Source organism: Nematostella vectensis, chromosome 3 (assembly GCF_932526225.1).
Source record: "Nematostella vectensis chromosome 3, jaNemVect1.1, whole genome shotgun sequence".
NCBI lineage: Eukaryota > Metazoa > Cnidaria > Anthozoa > Actiniaria > Edwardsiidae > Nematostella > Nematostella vectensis.
In genome coordinates this window covers 8,199,974-8,217,596 of record NC_064036.1, presented here as the reverse complement: position 1 = coordinate 8,217,596, position 17,623 = coordinate 8,199,974, and the positions used below count along the sequence as shown (strand labels likewise).

The window sequence follows — 17,623 nt, the reverse complement described above, 5'->3', positions numbered from 1 at the left end:
CAATGAAGATTTCGCTACTATCTGACTATGGTGGGCTAAAACGCTCTAGCGGCGTCAACACTGTACGACCCGCGAGTGACCCGCAAGTGACCCATGAGAAGAGTTGTGAGGCAGCGGGGCGCTTATCCGGAAATCTCTCGCTGGTACGGCGGATGATCCCTTCCTGTCGAGGCTTGGTGTTGACAACCGACTCGCACTTGACAAGGAGGTTATCATGCAGATTACAATTACGCAGAGTAAGAAAAATAGTATTGAATGGACATACACGTAGGAGTACTATTACGTGAATGTGTGCTGACTTGTGCAATCCCAGAAAACCTCAAACATTTGATAACACACTTAGCTAATCATGCTTGGGCCATGGCGGCGCGCTCGGCTTCCTACGTGGGTCCGTACGCTCGACGTGATCATAATTAACAAGCGTAAACCTGTGATTCGTTCCCTTGATAGTTGTAGATTTGAAAAAGTGATCTATTTTTATTCAACAAAACGGAAATAGAATACAAATTAAGCAATCGACTTTGTTTATTTTGCAGTAAGTTTACGGCGTGTGGATGGTGTGAGGTTTATCCACTGTGACCCCGTGGTGCCAACGTCACATTTCAGGTTTTTTTAGGAGTAAGGCGAGGTGTTAGAACAGTAATAGAACACGCTTTCGCAAGTCCTTCTGTCCCCCCTTATCTCTCTTATGTTTTCTATAGTTTCCATATCCATGAGGATATCGCATGGGGACGCCGTTGACGGGATCGTTGATATCCTCACACCCTATGCAACCCTCTGCGCCGCGGCAACGCTAGACAGATCACGTGGACAGATCGTGCTACTTCTCATCCCGCCTGACCCGGCTCTGGTGATTGACATGTAACAGCGGCTTGGCTTCCTGGAACCCAGAAATATGTCCTGGTGCACAACAAGAACATTTTTATCATTTTTTGTAGCGTAAGTATGTGATCGTAACCCAATCATGGACTTTGACACTACGGGGTGGGTGTAGAAAATTCAAGTTCCTAGAAATTTATAATGATATCGCATAAGACACTTGAGCCAGCTAGGGTTCTCATGGGCTTGGAGTTCAAGCCTTACAAAAATAGTTTTAGTCTGAAAAATCTATACCGTACTCAATGTTCGCGTGACTTTTAAACATCTCAGAATGGAAGCCATTAAATAGAGGGAGACACTCGATTTGGCCTAGAAACGTGCGAGTCTCTGGCACTAGGATAGAGCCTTTTAAGGCGGGGGTCTACCTGAAACTCACTACAGACATCAAAAAAAAAAAATTTTCGATAAATATCATATTCAGCTATTCCTTTATCGATTCAATGTTGTCCTACAACTGTCCTGACTCTTTTTCGATAATCCCGAGCGCTTTTAAAAAGTTGTGTCAAGTTTGAAGACCACGTTGCCATGGCAACGATTACTGTTTCTTTTGAATTCGGCGCATTTTTTCTACTCCAATGGGGCCCAATCGCCATACAAACCTCCTCAAATCTCTCTTGAAACAACTGTCCAGCGGTTGACAGCAAAATACACAACTATTATGGGATATACATGTGCAAAATCCAGCAAAACTTCTAAACTTATCGAACCGCGATCCTCAAAGCTATATACAACTCATATCAACTCTTTAAAAGACCTTGAAAGATAATGGTGGGGGAAAAAGACTCATCGACGTACCGAAAGAAAAGAAAACGCGTGTTTTACGGCAAGCAAAAACAGGAGCTGAACCGCTCAGACAGAGATGAAAGCTCTCAAACAACTCGTGGCCTCGACGAAGAACCAGGACCCTCACACTCTCGATCGGCAGATTATACTCCAGATCACAGTGAACAAGCTCCAGCAAGTGCTTCTAGAAAGAAGCTTAGCGACCATGGCTACAATGAAAGCTTTGACGGAGAGTTTTCTTCGGACGATCAAAGCCTTTCAGAATTTGACTCAGACCACGAGGATGAATCTGGTGATGATGCTGAAGCCTGCGAATATCGAGTCGTGGACTTGGGATGCCTCTCTTCATATCTTTCCGATGTTCATGAAGGTGAGTATTTTGAAAAATAACATCATATTGTTTTCGCTGATAAGCTCAATGTAGTGATTTAGTTTATATGATTGGTCTCAGATTTGGAAATTACTATATACACAGAATACGTGACCTTATGATTTCTTGAACTCAGTGGGACTGTAAGACTCATATTATAAGTAACAATTATTCTGTTTGAATCAATGGCTGATTCATTAGCTAGCGATTCTAAGTGTTTGTTTTATTGCAGGTAAACTTGAAATAAAAGAAACTACTTCAGCAAGGGCAGGGCTGAAATCCTCTTTCGAGGTTAAGTGCAGTTCCTGTCATGAAACTGAAACTCTGACAACATCAAGTCAAATCCACTGAAGAGGCAAGTCTTTCGATGTCACCGGCGAGTAGTGTACCACTCCCTGGAAAGTGGAAATGGATATGAGGGACTTGCTTCATTTTGCAGAGTCATGAATATGCCATGCGTTAGCAAAGCAGCATATTACAAACAATTGGACATAATTGTCAATGCTCAGGAAGAGGAGGGAAGACGTGAAATGTGTTCGGCCGCAAAAAGACTGCGTCAGAAGCTGATAGGAGATGATGGCAAGGAGTTTGAGCCACCGGTACCTCCAGTTACGACTCAGCAGACTGCTTACCTGAGGTTTTCCTAGAGGTACTGCGGCCAGTATACATGAGCTTGAGTGAGACTGATTTACTGAAGAGATGTGTTCGTGGAAAGACACAGAACCCTAACGAATGTATTAATTCGTTGGTTTGGGCCCGATGCCCAAAACACAAGCACCATGGCCCAAAGGTGGTGCGATTTGCAGCAGCATCTGCTGTCTGCCATTTTCATGGGGGGGCTGCTAGTAGGGAGAAAGTGATGGAGAGTCTTTTGATCCCTGCTGGCAGCCATACAAAGCAGGGATCCCTTCTTAAGGACAGAAAGCGGGTGCAGAAAGCAGACAGGCAAGTGTCTGAAAAGGCAAAGAAGAAAAGACAGGCCACCCAGATGCGCAGAGTACGCAGGGAGGAGGCTCTAAGGAGTGCTGAGGGTGTTACTTACGAGTCTGGAGCCTTTTAGCTAAAATATTTTCAAGAACATTGCTTATATGATAAGAAACAGCGTTTTTGTGATTATTGTCAACTTTAAAGGCATTTTCCCGAATTTTTGCTTTTCGGGCTTTAAGAAAAGATATCTCTTCAAGAATTTGTTCAATTGACCTCAAACTTTCAGCATTGATAGATATAACTGAGGTGATTAAAATGAGTTGAGGGATTTCCTCTTTAATTTTTTAAAAGAAAGTTATGGACTGATGAAGTCAATTTGCCTATTATGCAAATTTAAATGACTTCTATTGGCTTATTTTTTGGAATTCCAAAATTTCCTCAACTCATTTTAATTATTAGTGTTCTAGCAATAGTACAATGAAGAAAAATCGAAATTCCATTCAATCTGCAAGGAGTTATTTTTTCTTAAATAAAAACTCTCCTTACTCAGCATGTGTCTTTTTGAAAGCCTGGTATCAAATTACATTGTCATATTTCACGGAATAAAATATAAAATCAGAATCGTCATCTCATAACCTTTCCAATGATATATGGTTTGCTATAGTTATGATGAAAACTTTGACAGTTGTGATTTTTTTTTGCAACACCACTCAATTTGCTATGAGTTCAGGTAGACCCCCGCCTTAATTATCCTTGGTGAATCTTCCCTCCCCACTCCCCTAACCGCCCCTGCTACAGAACTGCACAAATACATGTAGGTATTGTACCCAGATAATGTTATTGGAGCCGCTTTCTGTTCCTGGATTCACCTTGGATTTGGACTGGATTTAAAGGCAAATAATAATAATAATAATAATGCTCGCATGTGCACGCCAATACCAGTGCTTCGGCCCTTACAAGTAGACACATGGTCAAGTGCAATGATCAAATGTTCTGATATCTGGTTTACGAAATGACCTTAACCAGTTAACTGCAACACGTTCGCAATAGACTTCCTGTAGTGCACCTCTTTAAGCACAAGGGGCTCACGTTCAAATGTTTGATCTATATTCATTTTAAACCCAGACTTGGAGCGTGTGCATCTACAATATTTGCAAAACCGTTTTAAGGTAATTTGAAATGTACCCTGAAATGTACCCCTTGTGAAATTTGAAATGTACCCTTATTTCTCACCGAAATGACAATCTTAACACCCTTATCCCTCTATTAGCTTCTAATATCTCGCAGATTTTTATATCTGTCCGGGTCTGTCAATTCATATCTTGAAAAAGAATCATTGCTCTAGAAATAGGTATGGGTGAGGAGAAGAGAAAAATCCCTAGTGTCCTTCACAGCTACTTGTGTATGTAGAAACACACCCTGGGGTTTTATCGTGCTGTACCGTACCAGGATGACGTTTCACATTTACGAACAGAGCTAGGGATTGGATGATAGACTAGGCTAGGGATGTGAAAATATATAACAAAATATTATTCCAACAGTAAAAACATTTGCTTAATGCATTTTCTATATTTCATTGCGGAATTCAAATTCTTTTGCGCAAACAAAACAGATATGTCTAAATGACACCTTTTTTACACCAGATAAACATCCTGTTTGGTATCTACGTTTTTCCGCTACGAGTAACCCCTACGCCAGTTTTATGAATTTGTTAGAAAAGCGTTTGCAGATGTTGAGGCTAGCGCACTGAAGTTTGGGAGTCCATAGGTGAAAGGCTGTGTAAAGCGTCCCGAGTGTATACTGCTATCAATATCTCCTCGTTTAACTCGCGCGATGTGATGAAACACGCATCAAAGTTCTCAAATACTCAAATCTTCTTGTTAGCTGCATCGAATGCGGGTCTGACCTTTTACAGCAGTACTTGTGCGCGATTTGATGATATCTTTTTATGGAAAATGCAGTATTTTTACTTATTAGTTTTTATATGACAAAATTATTTATTGTAAATTTACCTTCGTTTCCTATAATAGGTAATGTCATGAGTATTGAACTATGCTGTCTGTCTTTATCCATCCTCCTCCGTTTTTTGATGACGCAAGTGACAGATTAAAGCAATTAGCAAGAATAGTTAGTAGAGAGAATTTTACCGTTTTAAAGCGCCTCGTTTTTTCCTCGTTTCATCAGAGAAAAAGAAAAACCTTTGACTACATGGATGCATATGATTCGAAGAAAGGCACTTTTTTCTGCACATTTGATATTCCATCGTTAGAAGCCAATCAGAATGGGGGCGTAGTCTGTTAATTCAGCCAATTGGAGTCTTCGTAAGCACTAGGTGTCAAATTTCAATGGCATTTCGTTACACACGTACATAAAACACGAGACATGCTTTATTACGCAAATCACACGACGAATACACTACACCGACACGTTTCGATTCGAAGTACGCGAAGTATATAGAAGTGCGACGGTGCCGTGCACAGAACACGGCAATTACCTATCGGAAAACTTTTATTTATCGCAAATATAATTATTTAGTGCACAATGGCTGGACAAGTCCCTCAGAACGGGCGAAGAACTGCTGACGAGTTACCGATTCCATTGGTAATGAAGGGAAAACTGCGCGCTCAATTCCCAATCCCCGACTCGCCGACCCCATCGCAAGCATCGACTGTATCCTCAACTCGAGGGTATCACTACACGAACGGCGGGTATGATCATCACAACGAGTCGTTCCCAGGAGTGGGGCATGATTATGAGGACATTTCGCACCTACAAGTGCCGCCGACCGGGTCCAGAAAGCATGCTAACCCGGTATACGAATCGACCAAATCGCCAGTTCATATGGCGGTGAAAAGAATTAGACAAGATACAGAGAGATCTGACGCGTCTACGCTTTCATCCGATAGCTGGAACCCCTACCCCAAGGATTCTAAGCGTAACACCATTCTACTAGCTTTTATTGGCTTGCTATCGCTGATAGCTTGCGCCGGAGTGGCTTTAATGGCGGCTGGCGTCTTTCCTTCGAGCTGTACATGTTCTTCAGTCTCTAGAGGTTAGTGGAACTATTTATTGTATTTTTAAAATCAGACCCGCTTTCGTGCCTGTTAACTGCGCGCTATCAGTAAGAAGCAACTCCTATTTCACTCAAAGTCTCTATTGCCAAAAAGCATGCAAGTCACAATGAATATTAATCAAAGAACTGTCGCGAAAGTAGTTTATTTACTACGCGGACTTGACTAATCTAACTCATAAGTGTGGGAGTTGGTCCTATCGATGAATGAAATTCCTTTATAGCGATAGACCCTCAAGCATGCGTAGCTCGCAAGTAAACAAATAGTTTCACTCCACGTGTTCCTTGTATACGGCACTAAGTTAACCGCAGGAAGGCCGGATATGTCCTACGGGAAAGGACAGGAATACCTTTGAACAAGGCCGCCAATTCAAGAAATATAGACTGAATGTGTCTATTGAAGGCGTGAGACAGAGATATTGTATATCGAAACCGGAATTCCACCGGCCTGCGTAGCGTATCCGCTTCTGTTATTTCGCGCCAAAACCCATTTAGCGACAATTGCTTTCCCATGCGCAATTTCGCGCGCGGTTTTGCATCTCAAATTTTTGTTTTCAGAACCGTTTCCTTTTTTTTAACGTAGAATCATTACGCTTGTAGCATTTTTGCTTATAAAATTTGTCAGATGCTTTTTCGACCAGTCGTCAATCTTTACCTAAGAAAACACCCAATGACATGTCCCGTTGATCTGCGATATCTATTAATTCATCATCAAATTTAATGTGAGTTCACAGCAAAGAATACGCCGAGAGCCTTTATGGCCTTTATGTACTTTTTAGTGTGTTTTTGAATGTTTGTTCAAGCTTAGAATTCCAAGAATGTGAATCATATTTTAATTTTTCCGCTTTTTTTTCTACAAATACCGCCATGAAAAGCCTCGTTTAGAACAGACATATTTTGTTTGCACTTTCTAATACAAAGATACACACTCTAAGTGAGTTCCTTTTCATTCATCCATTTGCCGATACTACGTCATGGAACAGCAAATGAATTGGACACGAAAAGCCGCTAATGTTGTTTGAATTGCAAGCTACATAAAGGGAAGTTCTGCGGAAATGTAATGCAACGCAAACATCGGAGTGTTACTTATTTTAGTATCTTGTCTGTGAGAAGCATTCTCTCGTTGCGTGTGGTGGCGGGCAACCACAGGCCACTTTAATTGATGGCCTGGTATGAGAGCTGTCTCGCTCTGTGTGTGTGTGCTCTTGAACCGTGCGATCTTTGGCAGGCGGTTCCTCTTCTATCTCGCTCCGTGCTGTTTTTCCACTGTGAACTGTAGTCTTAGCGGTCCCTTTTTTCAGGAACCAAAGACTTCAGACCACCTATGTTTGTTTTTGTTTATGAATTCCCTGTTTGAATGAAGAACTTTAAATCAAATGCTACTCAAAGCTACTATAAAATACTACTCAAAAATGTGTGTTTCACCACTGTTAGTTCCGTATAATTGCCAAAATATTAAATATTTATACAAGACCTAAACTTGGACTAAACGGTTGGACTTGTTGAATGCCACAATTTTCCATCCGAATATACCATACTTTTCAGTGAAATACAGTATACAGACAAGCGTCAACGCAAAAACACTAAAAATTATCCTCAGATTATTTTCAGTTTTCGTTGCATACAATAACAGGTACTGTGCTTGAGACTCTTTTTATCAACTTGCTGAACAAATCGAGCTTAAAGCAGTGTGGAATTCAAAGCGCATCATATCGCACCATATGCGTGGGCCTACACGCAAAGGCAGGAATTTCATTGCCTAAATTTATCAATAAATGTTTTGTTTTCAAACATTTTTATACACTTTTTTGAGCGCGCATCATTACAAATAAATAATTACATAATAGATTATAATGTCATGTGCTGTGGAAGCTCAGTTATCTGTATTTCATAATTCAGAGAGTAAAATTTGCGCGTCAATTTTAAGAGTATACGAATTCTAAATCTTGATAAAAAAAACCCTGACGCTTTTCCAGTTTTGTGGCAAATGTTTTTTATTTTAGAAATCTGTTGTAACCATGATGCCATGCGAGAACCAATAGATAGAGGGATTTTCGAGTCATGTTCTTGTCATGAGGTGCGAGATTACAGTTCGTACGTGCTGGCTTCCCAAGCGCTTCTGACCTTTTCTCAAGAGCAGTCTCGAGTTCAAGACGCATTAAGTAGCGATAAATTCAAGTGCGTATCAGCTCCCCTGTCTTGTTGGGCTGTCTAACTGGAAAGTAAAAGCAGTTAAAACAAAACGAGTTTCTTTGTTTTTCTTTTGCAACAGATTGCTTTTCCTGTTTTGTGACCATTCCCGATTTTTTTTTCCAGTACTGTACTGAGATGTTGATTACTCGGCCTTCTTATTCTCAAATCTCCTCCCAGGACTGTATTTCATAATTCAGCTCAACTCACCAAAATATTGTAAATGAACAAAAGTTTCAAGAATTACTTGAAATACCCCAGGTCATTCACTCATGTTTTTTTAAAGAGAAAGTTGTTTAAGTGTTTTTTGAGTTTAATGTTTCTTGTTCCCTTTTTTTACGAGCGAATCACAAAGATCTTTCTGGCCTTTTTGCTTTTAATAAATATTTGCATGTAGTGCGTGAGCCCTAATTTATGGACCTCAAACCCAAAGTGTGGGAGGTACGAGGCTTACGAGGTGCATGGCTGAGATATGAATGATGACCTCCGTTAGAGGATGGCGTTCCTCGATCTTGTGATTTCCGTCTTTGCAAAATATCAACAAAACGCAAGGAAGTTGTAATGATTTTAAAACTTTTTATCTGCTAGTACCCGCATCCTGCGTCTGATAATGTCGATAACAGATAAAACACTATTGTATACGATATTGTAAATTAGAGCGACCTCGAAAAAATTGATGGAGCCATTGAAAACCTTGCTAGTTAGTTATCACTCTTTTTGTTTTGCCTACTCGGTAGTTCTGGGTTGTTCTTAGATCGCCTTTTTCAACAATATTTCTCTTTTCTGTTTATATTTTTCTGTTGTATTTTCAACATCTTTATAACATGTTTCATCTATACAATATATCACACTTTTTAGTGAGTTAACCATTCATCTTTTTTTCTTCATTCATTTTCCACAGCAGGTGTCAACTCCCCGATGTCTTCGATGTCAATCGAACCTTTGATCGCGAGGATACAACTATTAGAACGCAACCTGACAAAACTGGTATGTGCATTAAACCGGAAACCGCAGACTTCCCAAACATTCTATACATATGACACTTAATCAATCATATGACACTTCGGTCAAAATGAGCTCGAGATATTAGTCTAGGGTGAAGGGTGTCGTACGGGAGAGAAGGACCTTATTCGCTCTACCAAATGTGTGGGTCAATATAAGCAAAAATAGGACGCTATGTATACCTGGCTTTGCCATTTGCGATCATTTTTATGATTTTATTGTCCTCTTTTTACAAGGCTAATTATTAATTGTTATCTTTTTTAGGGGTCGGTTACCAACAACAAGGCGTCTCATAAAGCAGAAGAAAAGGTAGAGCTAACTATGCCAGCTAGTGGAGGGGGAGGGGGGTACTTTGGGATTGGTTTAGGTTTGGGGGAGGGGTGGGTTAAGTTAACTATGTCAGCTAGAGGGGTTACTTGGAGATTGGTCTAGGTTTGGGGAGGGGTGGGTAGAGTAAACTATGCCAGGAAGGGGAGTAATTGGAGATTAGTCAAGGTTTGGGGAGGGGTGGGTAGAGTTAATTATGTCAGGGGGTACATAAAGATGGGTCTATGTTCGGAGGAGGGGTGGGTAGAAGTTGCTTGAATGAAATAGAAAAAAAGCCTCTAAAGAAAATGCCCTGTTTGTGCATTTTGTCATTATTTACGAATACTGTTTCTGACACTTCCGTTGCAGATTCGACAACTCGAGATCAAATTAAAGGCGATGGAGATGAGACTGAAGCAAACTTCCGAAAATGTAAGAGTGATAAACTTTTTGGGGGGGTGGGGGGGGCAGGGGTGGAGTCTTAAAAAAACAAATCTATATTTTTTATCCTACCTGGGCGGTAGTTGGTGACTTACCGCGGACAACTTGTCGAAAAACAGAGCTGAAGACGATTCTCCTTATACTTAGGCTCACCCATCTTGACAGAGACTGATTAGCCGATAGCTTGATTATCATGAAGTAAAATGCCAAAAGGCAAAATATCCGTCAAATAGATCTCAAAGCTGATGTGATACTTGTTTCTTTATCAAGGTAATGACAAACTTAACAAAAGTGCGAAAGACTGTATCCGATGAAGTGGAAGAACTGCGAGAAAAACAAACTCAAGTGAACTCTGTATTGACGTCACTAACGGCTAACGACAAGAGCCAATCACAAAACATCGGCAATCTAAAGACTCAGAGCGAGGCCATTGCTGTCGATGTGCAGTTCCTTAGAGAGAACCAAACCACTTTGGAGTTGAAGCTTCAAACAGTGGCTGACGAAGATTTGAGAATTTCCTCAGAAGTGAAGGCTCTTGGAGGAAAGAATGCAGGACTAGCGGCTAAGGTTTCTGAGTTAAAGGTGGCAGAAAGTAATCTTACGAAGGCTGTACAGAGTCTGAAGGACACGGATGCGACTTTGAAAAACGTGCTGGACATAATGAACACGACACTCTCTAGAAAGGTAAAACACAGGGGAGACGAGAGGGAGAGATGGGGGGGGATTGTTGATTGAATATTTTTTTATAGTCCAGCTCTCTCAATTGAATTTGACTCACTTATGACCCTCGGCTGAAGTGACTCTGCGAGATAGACTCTGAGTAAGTCTGGTATTCAATTGACAGCGAGCCCTAAGTGACTGTTTTTATCGACGAATTTCTAAGGTTTTTCTATCCTTCCACAGTTGAGCGACCTCGCTAGCAAGCCGCCACCAACAGGCGTGATGCCCACACCGGGGAGTGGGCCTGGCACAAGTTTTGACCAGTGTGTGTTCAAGACAGATTTATCTAAGGGCAGTAGTGGGGACACCTTTGAAATGAGCGCGTTTATTAAAGAGGAAACGGTGAGAGAGCACGAATTATTATTTTTTTTTTGGAACTGCTATAGACATCTTATCTTTCTACATTGGTGACATACGAGCGTCCGCTTTGGCAGGTTCAAATTGGCAAGGCTCTCACATCTCTAGTGAGTATAGTCAAAGACTCAGGGGGTCGAGATAAGCCTCTGAGGAGTATTTCCCAGCGCTTGGGAAAATATAGTGAAACTACGTCATATCAGGTGAATTCTTCTGTGCATTGATTTGACTGTATCGCTTTATTTTTTCTCCCTCAGAACAAGGTAGTTATTGGCGCTTCGTGTTCCATGGATGGTCCTGACGAAAACATCCTTATCAGGGATATTGGGCCTGACGGGAAATTGACGTATCAGTGCAAGTGCAGAGGCGAGTCTTCCAGTGCCAAACAGCGAGGCCTGCAAAGGTCAGCCTGCTACATCACTGGATGGGTCTGTCCCCGTTCCTGATGGAGTAAAAGTGTTTAACAGTAACGGATACTAGGAACTCTTGTACACATGTACCTTCCCGGCTATATTAGTAGTTTTAGTAAAAACTACGGCAACGAAGACGGGACGATAAAAACAATGGAAAACCAGCACTTTGGAATGTGTTCCCTGTCTGGTATATTTTAGCCTTTTCCCCCAAACTATAAACGTAGAAACACCATGTTTTAGGTTTCTTTTATCATTTTTTTTAGTATAAACACTAGTTATCTTTATAGAATTTAGTTAAGAGTTGCGCATTTTCTCGGTCGCGTCTTCCGATCCGTTGTCCCTCTTTGCGGATACGTTACTGTTCTACTTATCCTCTCGGACCCAGGACACCACGGTCGTTACAAAGAGCGAGTCTCCTGTTTCTTCTGCGTCGCCGTCACTGTCTTGTACATACTGTATGAATATTTCTAGTATAGTTGGGGAATGAATCGAGGTTATTAGTATTATGAATTTCGAACCGTGCACATCATTTTTATTATATATATTTTTTGGCTGTTAATATAACGCTTTCAATGCTGTATATATATTGATCACGGTGAAATGTAAGTTTTGATTGAATGAAATTACGATATATTTTAGCGTATATTGTAGTAAGTATTTTTAATTATACAAGTAAGGTATAAGTGCCTACACGATTGGCAGTCCTAGGCTTTAATTAAGTTTTATTATACAAATTTTCAATGGATTTTCCATTCACGTAAATATGCGTGTATCCTCTTTGAGGAAAATATACCAAAAAAAAAGGTAATATTTTAGGATATTTAGTAGATGGAGCTACATCTTTGTTTGATTGGCTTGTGTTATTTAAAATGCTGGACGTGTTGCTACTAAGCGGGTTTTTAATATGCTATTTAAAATTGCTAATAATTCTATTTTAAATTCAATGACAAAATATATAATATAATGGTGAGAGAGTGAAATGATTATATATAGCTAGTAGCCTGTGTTATGTACAATGCTGGACGTGATGCTACTAAGCGGGTTTTTAATATGCTATTTAAAATTGCTAATAATTCTATTTTAAATACAATGACAAAATATATAATATAATGGTAAGAGAGTGAAATGATTATATATAGCTAGTAGCCTGTGTTATGTACAATGCTGGACGTGATGCTACTAAGCGGGTTTTTAATATGCTATTTAAAATTTTGAATAAGGCTTAAGCTACGGGCAATGTTAGTGAATGGATTGATTGTATTTTTTAAATAGTGCTAGATTCCTTTTATGACACTTACAAATGTTTCCAATTGAGAGAAATAGGGTAAAAACAAGCTGTAAAACATTTTTAAGCACATCTTTATAAAGGAGACCCAGTTAACTGGTATCCAGCTGTGATAGAATAGAGATTGATATCTGAGCACGGGCACTACCTGCTGGCCAGATGTACTGTGGGCGCACGAAATGCACTTAACTTTAAAAAAGGACATTTTTAGACTTTGATGGTTAATAGAATAATGTTAGTTAAAAACGACACTGTCCTTTGTAAAATGTGTGTAGTAATAAAGTGTAGATATACCATGCTTCATCTGTAATATTTACCATTCGCACGGCCCTACAAAGCAAGGGGAAAAAGAGAAGCTGGCATCACCATATCCTTCCATGCATAAAGAGAAGAGGAGACTATGGACCCCTCTGTCCAGCGCCCTATTAAACGAGAACAATTATTATGTCGTGTATCAGCTCTGAGGAGATTTCACCTTATTGGATTGATGCACCACAGACAAAAAAAAAAAGAAAAAAAACGGTAAAACTTGAATAGAACAATAAGGTAATCCAGTCAATTAGGTTAGGTCTTATGAGCTGGCTGCTAGATCTCTGTTATTGATTAGCACAGGGTTCCCACAGTCAGGGAAAAGTCAGTGAAATTCGATTTTTTTTCAAGGTCAGGGAATTGTCAGGGAATTATGATTTAAGTCAGGGAAATTTGATAATTCTCAAAAAGTCAGGGAAAAGTCAGGGAATAATTCTTATTTTTCAAAAATCATTATTATGAATTGTGTTGGCGATAATCAAGCAACCTCACTGTTAATTAAAAGTTTCAAAAATCGCAATACATCAGTATAAACGAATTATCCTATGTGGTTTTCCTGTGGAGGAAAATGAAGTGGAGGACTGGGTCTGAATTATGTCGGCCATCTTGTTGCAGTATTGGAAAGCACGTGGAGGTAGGGCTGGAATTAAGTATTTTAGCTATTTTAAGGGCATTATTTCATAACCTTAGCAGTGATAGAGTGGGGGGATGCATAATGTAACAATTTATTGATCATTTAATGACAAAATCGGTAAACTAACGACATTTAATTCAAGATATTTTTGTATGCAGCGAATTTTTTCGTAACTGTTCAGTCTTAGTCTTAAGCTTTAAAAATTATTTTTGTTTATCCTGATTTGCATTTTGAAAAAGAGGAAACCACGCCTGAACTTAGTTAGATATACATTTTTTTTGTCCATTCTCATTGCATTTAATTGCAGCATGACTTTATACAAAATTATTTACAGTCGTAACACTTATTTTTTATAACTTTTGTATTGGTTTGTAGATGAGTAAGCGAACTGTATTTAATAATCTATGGCTTCAAGACCCACTATTTCCTTGGGTTGCACAAGCTCAGGAATCAACTAAAGCAAGGTGTAAAATGTGCTCTGTTACATTTGAGCTTGGAAATATGGGAAAACAAGCACTGATAAGTCATGCTAAAGGCAAAAAACACCTTAGGAGAGTTGCTCCATCGACACAACAAGTTTCTTTGAACTCTTTTGTCACTGTGCAAAAGCAAGAATCCGAACAAAATTCTTCAGCAGCAGAAAGGACAATGACTGTACCACCTCCTCCCGTCGATCTTTCTCAAGTTGCCAGTTCATCTGATTCATCTAAAGGCACAATTAAAAAGTATGTTACCAAAGATGAAACTCTAAAAGCAGAGGTGCTGTGGGCTATAAAAGTCCTCATGTCTCACTATTCCTGTAATAGTAGTGCAGGCACTGACAAGCTATTTTCCAATATGTTTCCAGACAGTGTAATTGCCAAACAGTTCCAATGTGGAGCAACAAAGTGTTCATACTTGATTTGTTTTGGCATTGCCCCATTTTTTCATGATGAATTAATGAAAAGACTTCAAGAGCAAGGAACAATGTATGTTATCTCATTTGATGAATCGCTGAATAAAGTGATCCAGAAAGAACAGATGGATTTGATTGTGCGCTTTTGGGATGTTCAGAAGAATAAAGTTGTATCAAGATACATTGATTCCCAGTTTCTTGGTCACACAAGAGCTGCAGATTTACTTCAAAGTTTCAAGCTAGGTCTACAAAAGCTGAATCCTGCAAACCTTGTGCAGGTATCGATGGATGGTCCTAATGTTAACTGGAAATTTCTTGAAGACCTATTAGAAGATAGAGAACAAACTGATCCAGATCTTCCAAAGCTCATTAATATTGGTGCCTGTGGGTTACATGTGGTACATGGGGCTTTTAAATATGGAGCTACAGCCACAGGCTGGCGTCTTGATAAACTTCTGAGGTCTCTCTGGTACACTTTTTCAGACTCACCAGCAAAAAGAGAAGATTATGAAGCCATTTCTGGAAGTTCCATGTGGCCACTACGATTTTGTGGGACAAGGTGGCTGGAAGATTTGCCAGTGGCAGAACGAGCAGTGGCTATCTGGCCAAATATCAAGAAATATGTTGACGAGGTGTCAAAGCTACCAAAGAGCAAAATTCCTACAAGCCAATCTTTCAAAAATCTACAGGCATTTGTACAAGATCCACTCATTGTTGCCAAACTTGAGTTCTTTATTAGTATCGCACGCATTCTTGGGCCTTTTTTGAAGAAATTCCAAACCGATCAGCCCATGGTCCCCTTTCTTACACAAGATGTACAAACCATACTTGAAGCAATCCTTTCCAAGTTTGTTAAGAAGTCTGTGCTTCAAGAGGCAACAACATGTGCTAAGCTTGCTAACATTGATGTTAGCAAGTCTGACAATCTTCTACCACCAAGGAAGGTAGATGTAGGTTTTGCTGCGAAGATGTCAGTGCATAAGATGGAAAGTACTAAGCAAGCCACACCTCTACAAATCCTGGAATTCCAGAATAATTGCCTTGAATTTCTGAAACAATTATCTAGCAAGGTAATGGACAGATCTCCTCTAAAGTACAAGATGGCTAGGAATCTGGTGTCTTTAAATCCTATTTACATGGCATCAAACCCTGAAGCAGCAACAACCAGATTCTCCAATGTCCTTCAGCAACTGATATCGCATAAAATGAAATCTACCCATTGTTGTGATATTGCTCTACAGCAGTACAAGGCATTCCTTGCTGATGTGGAGAGATACAGTAAGGAGGACTTCAAGTCCTACCAGTCATCAGACAAAGCACTTGATGTCTTCCTAGCAGAGTACTTTCACCAGAAACCACAGTATGCAGACCTTTGGCAAACAGTAAAGATGCTGCTTATCTTGTCCCATGGTCAATCCTGTGTTGAAAGAGGATTCTCTGATAACAAGGATATCGTGAGCAACAATATGCACCAAGACACGCTTGTTGGATTTCGCAGAGCTCACAGTGGTGTCAAAAGTCTGGAATGTCCAATTGAAGATTCTATCACAACTGAGCTGCTTACATCTTGTAAATATGCTAGTAACAGATACAGACAATCTTTAGCAGAGAAGAAATCAATTGAGGCAAAAACCCATAAAGAAAGCTTGAAAAGAAAAGTCGAAGAAGACATCAAGCAAGCAAAAAAGAAAAAACAAAAGCTTGAAACTACAGCTACTGCTCTTCTGAAAGAAGCCGATGACCTTGCTACTAATGCAGAAATGAAGGGAGACTTTAGCATTCTTGCAAAGTCGAACGCCTTGCGGGTAAAATCAAAAGAAAAGAGGAAGGAAATAGAGAAGGAAGAACAAAATATTGATCTTCTACAGAAGAAGCTGAAATCCTTTTGAAAAGACGTTAAGTCAAAATCTCACAATCTTGAGACACTATTGCTTTGTTGCTGTTATTGAAATTATAGATTATTCATTAAAAGTATTCATAAGACATGCTGCATGGTCATTGAAAAATGGGTTATGGTCGGGGAAAAGTCAGGGAAAAGTCAGGGAATTTTTTTTGTGAACATCAGTAAAACTAATTTTGTCATTTTTCGACCAGCACAAAAGAGGCTGGCTAGTTCTATTTCTTTATCAATCAATAATAATACCATTAAACAAAAAAATAATATCAAATATCTTGGTGTAGTTATTGACTCCTTTCTTAACTGGAAGGAGCACATTAACCAGTTAAGTAAGAAAATCTCCAGAGGGGTCGGAATAATAGCAAAGCTGCGTTACTATGTATCACCAACAATTCTCACTCAGCTATATTATTCTCTAATTTATCCATTTCTTACTTATGGTGCTATTATTTGGGGCAACACATATGAATCAACAATCAAGCCTCTTTTTATTTTACAGAAGAAAGCTGTTAGAATCATAACTTTCTCATCTTACATTGAACATACTTCTCCTATCTTTAGAAAACTAAATATCTTGAAATCTCCTGATCTAATCTATTACTTAAACACAATATTTATGTACAAATTTCATTTGAATCTACTTCCAACTCCTTTTGATTCTTTTTTTACTACGGTTGCTTCAAGGCACAAATATAATACAAGACTGGCTTCTAAATCATCGTACTGCCTCCCTTTACCTCGAACTAATTATGGAAAGTTTAATATTCGTTTTAAAGGTGCCTCAATTTGGAATAACATCAAAGAACCTACCAAAACCATGCGTTTGCCTAGCTTCAAGGCTGCAATAAAGACCTCAATCCTTGAAAATTATTAGCTTCTATCTAGTTTTTTTGTTTTATTGCATTTTATTTTGCTGCTGCTTTCATGTATTTTGTATTCGTGCCTTGTACGTCCTTGCTATACGCTCCATTTAATTGAACTATTTTGTGCTGCCTAGCCAGATTAGCTTTTTAGTTACTTCTAGGCAGCCAATACCCAAAATCTGTAATTATTATTTATTTTCTTACTGTAATTTCTGTGTGTGGTATAAATAAAGTTATATTGTTGTTGTTGTTGTTGTTGTTGTTGTTGTGTCATGTAATATAAGC

At 39.4% G+C, this 17,623-nt stretch overlaps 3 protein-coding genes and 1 long non-coding RNA gene across 6 annotated transcripts; 3 read left to right on the top strand and 1 right to left on the bottom strand.

Moving 5' to 3' along the window:
* Nucleotides 1-457: 457 nt before the first annotated feature.
* Nucleotides 458-5,217, bottom strand: LOC116617630. The gene is made up of 2 exons (XR_004295816.2): nucleotides 4,972-5,217; nucleotides 458-900 (listed from the first exon to the last, which is right to left on the bottom strand). It is a non-coding gene; the product is annotated as an uncharacterized LOC116617630 (long non-coding RNA).
* LOC5511226 lies at nucleotides 800-13,038 on the top strand. Of its 3 annotated transcripts, none has more exons than XM_032380511.2 (8): nucleotides 800-939; nucleotides 5,495-6,011; nucleotides 9,121-9,206; nucleotides 9,486-9,530; nucleotides 9,897-9,959; nucleotides 10,239-10,652; nucleotides 10,872-11,030; nucleotides 11,300-13,038. In XM_032380511.2, the coding sequence occupies exons 2-8, from the start codon at nucleotides 5,501-5,503 to the stop codon at nucleotides 11,486-11,488; spliced, it is 1,467 nt and encodes a 488-aa protein (XP_032236402.2). In that variant the 5' UTR covers nucleotides 800-939; nucleotides 5,495-5,500; the 3' UTR covers nucleotides 11,489-13,038. The 3 variants fall into 3 exon arrangements, with proteins under 3 accessions (XP_032236402.2, XP_048580604.1, XP_048580605.1); XM_048724647.1 differs by lacking the exon at nucleotides 800-939 and adding an exon at nucleotides 4,085-4,128; XM_048724648.1 differs by lacking the exon at nucleotides 800-939 and having other exon boundaries at nucleotides 5,344-6,011; nucleotides 9,124-9,206.
* Nucleotides 1,268-3,509, top strand: LOC5505110. Its single transcript, XM_032373516.2, has 2 exons — nucleotides 1,268-2,032; nucleotides 2,265-3,509. The coding sequence occupies exons 1-2, from the start codon at nucleotides 1,645-1,647 to the stop codon at nucleotides 2,381-2,383; spliced, it is 507 nt and encodes a 168-aa protein (XP_032229407.1). The 5' UTR covers nucleotides 1,268-1,644; the 3' UTR covers nucleotides 2,384-3,509.
* A 146-nt stretch (nucleotides 13,039-13,184) lies between the features above and the next one.
* On the top strand, nucleotides 13,185-16,561 carry LOC125561166. The gene is made up of 2 exons (XM_048724645.1): nucleotides 13,185-13,683; nucleotides 14,059-16,561. Exons 1-2 carry the CDS (start codon nucleotides 13,618-13,620, stop codon nucleotides 16,465-16,467), a joined length of 2,475 nt encoding a protein of 824 aa, XP_048580602.1. The 5' UTR covers nucleotides 13,185-13,617; the 3' UTR covers nucleotides 16,468-16,561.
* The last annotated feature ends 1,062 nt before the right edge of the window (nucleotides 16,562-17,623 follow it).

Bases quoted from the DNA above. Each gene is read 5' to 3' on its own strand.
- LOC125561166 (XM_048724645.1), top strand. From the start codon at position 13,618: ATGAAGTGGAGGACTGGGTCTGAATTATGTCGGCCATCTTGTTGCAGT. The intron at 13,684-14,058 runs GTAGGGCTGGAA...ATTGGTTTGTAG, and splicing joins GTATTGGAAAGCACGTGGAG to ATGAGTAAGCGAACTGTATT.
- LOC5505110 (XM_032373516.2), top strand. From the start codon at position 1,645: ATGGTGGGGGAAAAAGACTCATCGACGTACCGAAAGAAAAGAAAACGC. The intron at 2,033-2,264 runs GTGAGTATTTTG...GTTTTATTGCAG, and splicing joins TCTTTCCGATGTTCATGAAG to GTAAACTTGAAATAAAAGAA.
- LOC5511226 (XM_032380511.2), top strand. From the start codon at position 5,501: ATGGCTGGACAAGTCCCTCAGAACGGGCGAAGAACTGCTGACGAGTTA. The intron at 10,653-10,871 runs GTAAAACACAGG...ATCCTTCCACAG, and splicing joins ACACGACACTCTCTAGAAAG to TTGAGCGACCTCGCTAGCAA. The intron at 11,031-11,299 runs GTGAGAGAGCAC...TTTCTCCCTCAG, and splicing joins CGTTTATTAAAGAGGAAACG to AACAAGGTAGTTATTGGCGC.